This window comes from Trypanosoma theileri (assembly GCF_002087225.1).
Source record: "Trypanosoma theileri isolate Edinburgh chromosome Unknown TM35_Tth_30_V1, whole genome shotgun sequence".
Lineage (NCBI taxonomy): Eukaryota > Euglenozoa > Kinetoplastea > Trypanosomatida > Trypanosomatidae > Trypanosoma > Trypanosoma theileri.
In genome coordinates this window covers 404,199-410,582 of record NW_021639872.1, presented here as the reverse complement: position 1 = coordinate 410,582, position 6,384 = coordinate 404,199, and the positions used below count along the sequence as shown (strand labels likewise).

The window sequence follows — 6,384 nt, the reverse complement described above, 5'->3', positions numbered from 1 at the left end:
AACGGTTGGTCTCCTGGTTGTTTGCTGCAAAGTGCTTTATCGCCGTTCCCACACCCCCGCTCTGAACACCCTCGATGAGAGCTGCTGCAATGCGAGAACTGAGGAATGGATCCTCCGAGTAATACTCGAAGTTTCGACCACACAATGGAGATCGCTTTATATTCGTACCAGGTCCAAGCAGAACGGCCACATCATGTGCCTGACACTCCTCTGCCAGAGCAGAACCCACATTATGTATTAGTTCACGGTTCCATGTGGACGCCATACAAACAGCGGTCGGGAAGCATGTTGTCGATAGAGACGCAGTATCCACAGTGTCCTTCTCTACCGCCCAAAACAATCGCAGTCCGTTCGGACCATCTGTTAAATAAAGCTGTGGCACACCGAGACGGTTCACTGCATGAGTATGCCACATATCAGCACCACCGCAGAGGTCGGCCTTCTCCTCCACAGTTAGCTTCGAGAGCAGAGTGACAGGGTCTTCCATTGTATTTGGCGTAAAAAAATTGCTTGTACAAAAAATGGGGATTTAGTATTTTGCTTTTCTAAAACAAAAATAAAATAATTCAAGAAAAAAGAAAGAGAACAAAAAACCAAATAGGCACCTAACTGTGAGTATTAGTAAAGTTTGTAAGAATAATGGTAATGCACATTACCACCAAGGTGGACCTGCAGAGAAAATAAATAAGAGGTGTACCTGCTAATTGATGTAGGGGTTGAGATAATTTAATGGATTGGCAGTTTCTTTTTATCTCATCAACTTACTCATTCTGGTTATTTCTATCAATCTCTTTACTCCCATTGTTTTTTGAGAAAAATGATTATGAGAACCATAATGGGCTACAGTTTAAGAGAAACCTCAACCTGAATTTTCCTATCATGTATTGATAACAGTGTCATTGTATATTTTGTTTCAATTTCCTGTACAACTCCCATTATAATTTTACCTTCTGGCCATTTGGCAGTGCCACACTTTTACCGTCGATTCCAACAGTTGTGCCAAGGGATATTGCAAAAAAATAAAATAAAAAAAGGTGAAAACGAGAATACACTGAAGACACTCACATTGCTAATACATGAGAAATTCAATATCCAATAATGTTTAAAGAAAAATGAATGCGTGCTACGAATAGAGAGAGAGAGAAAGAGTCGAAGTTACATAGTCACACCAAACAACGCCTCCTATCCCATTATTCCCCAAGTAGCTTACAAAACTAATATCACACAGAAAACGAGACGTTCATAGGGTTCATGGTTATTCCTGTCGTTCTTTTTAAAGGATCGTTTTTTTTTTTTCTTTTTTTTTTACAGTTCCAACAATATATATATATATATATATATATATAGGGAGAGGGAGGGAGAGAGAGAGAGATGTAGGGGTCATCTCCCAAGAACGACAACTGCTTTACAAATAAGCAGCTTTGAATTTTAAAATAATTATTATTTTTTTTTTTCCTTTTGCTGATCCCGTTCCTTCTCTATACGATTACATATGAGAGACAGCCGGTCTTAAGAGACGGTACTCACCATGGGAAGTCCATTTCCCATAAATCATACGTTTTTTAATAGTGTCCAAGTCTGAGTTAAGTAGTAAAAGGTTTGCTTGCTTACCTTTTTCAATCGAACCGACCCCGTTTAGTCGTGCAATTTTGGCGGGAGTTGTGGCGACCATTTTACATGCTGAAACCAAATTAACACGAAATAGCGAGACCAAATTCATAAACAGATCTGATAAACAACTAGTACTCCCAGCCAGAGTTTTTGACGGCCTTCCCAAAGCATCACAGAGGTAGCAACCACCTTCTGCGCGAACAACACTTAAACGTCCATTGTATTTAAGGCGTTTTCCGGGACGATGTTCTGATATGCAGTCTGTTATAGCGGCAATATCATCACAACCACGAGCCGATATAGTCGCCTGTACAGGGATAGCATCCACATGAACGAGATCAGCAATAATTTCAACAGTTGGAGGGAGAGCACCCTTGTAAATATCTGCATCGGGAAATGTAGAGCAGAGTGAGACATTTATGAGTGATGCATTTCGATGGTGAAACGACATGACGTTGTGCATGTGTGTGACGTGAAATCTTTCTTCTTCTGTTGTAGCAAGTTTTAACGCACCCAGGATATCTTTCTTTGTGGCCACTCGGTCATGACCAAGAGAAGGTCGCACACCAATGTGAAGTAAGTGCTTGATAAGTTCGTAGTTGCTGGAGGCGTCAATGTGTGGTGAAATGGTCATTACACGCATAGATGGCATCGTGGTACAAAGTTTTTTAAACTGCTCAAGCGTCCATCGGCTATTACAAGATGGAAGTCCCCCGCGATCATGGATCACTGGACCCTCCGCATGAATTCCACCAAGAGTGGCGCAGTCTGGGATATAACGATTTACACGACTTTCCACCTCCTTAATGCATTTAGCAACAAGATCCTTGTGATCTTCAGAAAAAATGATAGATGCCAATGTGCAGAGTGTTCCGCAGCGTGCAAGTTCTTTGAGTGAGAATTCAGGATTTGACCAGTGACCAATAACATCATCAGCACCACCGAGGCCATGATTGTGAATATCCACAAATCCAGGAAGAATGAAATCCTCCTCAGTCACCTCGAGGTTTATCTCGCCATATTTTTGCTGGAGGTCCTCTTTTGATGGTAAATAAGCACGGCCCCCAACTCCTTCAATGATTCCATCCACAACGAGCACGAAGCCACCGTATATAACCTTCTTGGGGGTTACAACGTTTCCTCTGATAAGTGAAATAGTTTTTGCCATTGCGGCTCCCACACACTGCAGAAGTATCTAGTGAAAGGCAAAAAATGGATGAGAAAAAAAATTTATTTATATATATATAGAAAATTCTATCAAGGAAAAAAAGAAAGAAAAAAAACAAAGAACACAAACACATATGCATAGTGAAAACCCTTTTCCTTTCTAGTCAACAAGTGACCGGCAATAAATTAGTGCAAGAAAAGAAGAGTATGCCTTCTGGTTCAGAGTAAATTGAATAGCGAAACCAGAAAGAGATACTAGAAAGAGATGACTCATGGGCTGTACATACAAACATTGTCACGCAATCAACAACCCTGACAAAGGAAAAAATCAATAGCTTTTTTTCTTTTTTATACAGGCTACAGAAAAAAAAAACACGACAAAACACACGAGGTAGCAGATTCCGTGGTGCTCCCATTATCGTATCCCCGCCTGTGTAGGGAAACCAAGAGGTATAGTGGGATGGAATTAAATAATAATAATAATAATAATAATAATAATAATAATAATAATAATCCTCATCATCATCAAATCCTTTCCGAACGTTACTTCGACAAATGATTACCTCATAAACACAAAAATGACAAACAGAAAAGAAAGCCTTGCACACCCAAAGAGTCATCATATTATAGAGGCACACTTCATGGGAACATATTCTTTTCAGAGGCCTTTAGAAACGAGTTCGACCAATGTAGCTTCTACGAAAAGAGGAAAGTTAAAAAGAAGGAAATACCTCGATACGTTTTTTTTTTTTTTTCTTTCTCTCCCTGTGATTTCCCTCCTTTTCCTTTCTTTTCTTTTGTGGGTGTGTCTGCCGTGTTACTCACTCAATCTCATCCAGAGGTTCAGATGAACCAACAGAGTAGGCACCTGAAAACCCTCATTGATTTCTCATTCAATGGGTTGGTAACCGCACCCAGGAGGGTGAAACTAATAGGAATGACTCTTATTGATGGTAATGTGACGCCTTATCTGAGATGCTGCTGAACCAATAGCCATTCTGCCTAACCGGTAGAAAAGTGAAGTCTCAACAGGTTGTAACCAATCGTCAGCTCCGTTGGCTGGAAGAAAACGTCTGATGAAGTCCCCTCTTTGGAGCCCTGATTCTATCGTAGTTATTTTCATCATGTAAGAAGACTGACGTATATTAATTACCACGACAGTAATACACTCCCTCAAGAAACCAATAATAATAGTAATAATAACCGAATAGTATACAGAGAGTGTAATTAATACGGGAAAAATAAAAGAAACTTGCATTTCGAGCGTACTTCAAGCTCCAATTTCGAACTACATCACACTCACCTTTACTCCCACTTGTCCCGTTGCTGCCCAATAGGACTCATGGCGATTTGTTGTATCCTGCAGATACCTTTTCCATCTCGGAGTTACATTAACCACCGTGTTATTCTTTCGCACTCCATCAGGATGGAATGATGAATTTCTCCCACAACAGTCTGCACGACGGTGCACCATTAAGAATGGTCCATGAGCCAAACCTCTTTTTTTTTTCTCTCTCTCTCTCTCTCTCTCTCTCTCTCTCTCTCTCTCTCTCCAGGTGTGAAAGAGAAATATATATATATATATATCATGCCGAGTAAAGAGCAACAGATAGTCGTGCACCCTCCTCACCTCCTATCCCAAAACTGAACTTATAAATTCCTCCTTTCTTAAAAAGGAGACCACGTAGAAGGAAAAAAAAAAGTACAAAATACGTCATATATACACATCCTTATATAACCAACCAACTACATTCCTGACTGTACATGTGCTGCTTCTTGAAGAAAAAGAAGTGGAGGAGCCGTAGGACACACACAGCTAAAAAGTTTATTTATGCGTTTCACTACATAATCTTGAATAGCCTTTCGGTCCTCTGGATCTGTTACGGCAAGCAGAGGTTCAAGGTTAACACCACGCCCCTCTGTGTTGCCTGATGTACTTAAACACTGACTCACTTCTACTAATGACTCTAGAATAACAGAACGAACTGCAGCGCTTGTTTCTGCATCTAGAAAAAAATCTTGCGTTGTTCGTATAGGGGGATTGTCTAGATTTACATTTTGGTACTGCCCACTAAGCTGTACAAGATGATGTCGCCGTAGTGCCCACAATTCATTCTTACATGCAGCAAGCTCTATATTGGCCAGTTCAACCTCCCGTCGAGCTTCTAGTGTACGAATCGCAAGACCTGTTTCCCCTTCTGAAGGGGGGGAATTTGTTGTTGTGTTTGGAGACGTTGAAACCGTTGGTAGTACCCCACTCTGTGCACCACCTGAAGTGTTATTACTAGCCATTTCAAGTAAACGAAGATTATTTACTTTCACCTCCTCTGACAAGGATTTTAATTCATTTCTAAGATTATTCTGTCGTTCAATACATAATTTATGTCTTTGCTCTTCCAGGGCGATCATTCGCTGAAGTCCAGTCCGTACATCAACTATAGCAGTTGTCTTTTTCTCAAGAACGACAGACTGTCCTTGAAGTTTTAAAAGCTCTAAAATGAGGTGTGATGTTTCCTCTTGTTGTGCCGCCTTATCTTCTAGTTCCTCCACAGACAATTTTGCCATTTCGTCTACACCTGTTTCCAGGCGCCGGATCATAGACTGAAGCATATCGTTCTGTTGTCGCTTCGTCTCTTCCCGCATTTTCGCCATGAGCAGAACATGTTCACCATGTTCGCGAAAATAACTCTCCTCAGCGTTGCGGCATTCTTCACGCATTTTAAGTTGCTCCGTGAACGCCGCTTCAACTTCCATTCCTCTAGCAGCAAGTGCACACACTCTCTCTAGTATCTCGTCCTGTTCCCTAAAAAAACTCTCAGCCATATCCTCCATATCCTCCAAGACTGTGAGACGGGAATCTGACAACTCAGTCATAAGTTCCAGCGCTGTCGCAGTAACATGAGCTTTCTCCCGCTGAAATGCCGCATCCTCGCTAAGCTTGAGTGATTCAAAGTTCTTAGCATCATCTTGCAGAACTCTAGAAGTCTCGAGCTTATCTTTCAACTCATGTTCACTCTTTATAAACATGTCACTTGCACGTATTGTATTTAAGTGTCTAGTTTTACCACGAAAGGCGTTTCGTGCGGTTTCAGCAGTACCATCCTGACCTTTTGGTCGTTCAAACGCGGCACGTGTGGCATCAACCAATGTGCCATCCATAAACTGTGGTTTGTCATTCACCTCCTTCACTTTATCCCATAACATGTCAGCCTCCAGTTCATCACCCTGTGGCTCTGGCGCCACTAGCAATGGAGCTGCATTCTTCCGTTTCCTCCCTTTGGGCGGCATCTATTTTTTCTTTTTTTCTTTTTCCCTCTTCAATAAAAATATGTCTATGAGGAACGGAGAGAGAATAGAGACTTCAAAGAAAAAATCAAGGGGAAAAAAAAAAGGATGGAGGTGTTTACAAGTATTTAATTCCAGCTCCACATCATTACGTTTGTTTTTTCTACTTTCGTTGAAAGTATTTTCTCTTCTTTTCTTTTTCCTTTTTTTTTCCGCTTCTTCCCAACTGCGATATTATAAAACGATAAATCATCTCGTGATGAGAGGAAATACAAAACAAAAGAAAAGCAATGAAATTGTCAAAAAAACACCTTGTAGGAC

At 40.9% G+C, this 6,384-nt stretch overlaps 4 protein-coding genes across 4 annotated transcripts; all 4 read right to left on the bottom strand.

The window, feature by feature from the left end:
- Window position 1: 1 nt before the first annotated feature.
- On the bottom strand, window positions 2-487 carry TM35_000302550 (glycoside hydrolase family protein; the record flags this gene model as incomplete). The annotated part of the gene is made up of 1 exon (XM_029028578.1): window positions 2-487. A coding segment is annotated over one exon (486 nt), but the record flags the coding sequence as incomplete, so codon positions are not given.
- A 999-nt stretch (window positions 488-1,486) lies between these two features.
- Window positions 1,487-2,779, bottom strand: TM35_000302540 (putative N-acetylglucosamine-6-phosphate deacetylase-like protein; the record flags this gene model as incomplete). Its single annotated transcript, XM_029028577.1, has 1 exon — window positions 1,487-2,779. One exon carries the CDS (start codon window positions 2,777-2,779, stop codon window positions 1,487-1,489), a length of 1,293 nt encoding a protein of 430 aa, XP_028880280.1.
- Window positions 2,780-3,706: 927 nt separating this feature from the next.
- On the bottom strand, window positions 3,707-4,036 carry TM35_000302530 (uncharacterized protein; the record flags this gene model as incomplete). Its single annotated transcript, XM_029028576.1, has 1 exon — window positions 3,707-4,036. One exon carries the CDS (start codon window positions 4,034-4,036, stop codon window positions 3,707-3,709), a length of 330 nt encoding a protein of 109 aa, XP_028880279.1.
- Window positions 4,037-4,524: 488 nt separating this feature from the next.
- Window positions 4,525-6,066, bottom strand: TM35_000302520 (putative glutamic acid/alanine-rich protein; the record flags this gene model as incomplete). Its single annotated transcript, XM_029028575.1, has 1 exon — window positions 4,525-6,066. One exon carries the CDS (start codon window positions 6,064-6,066, stop codon window positions 4,525-4,527), a length of 1,542 nt encoding a protein of 513 aa, XP_028880278.1.
- Window positions 6,067-6,384: the final 318 nt, after the last annotated feature.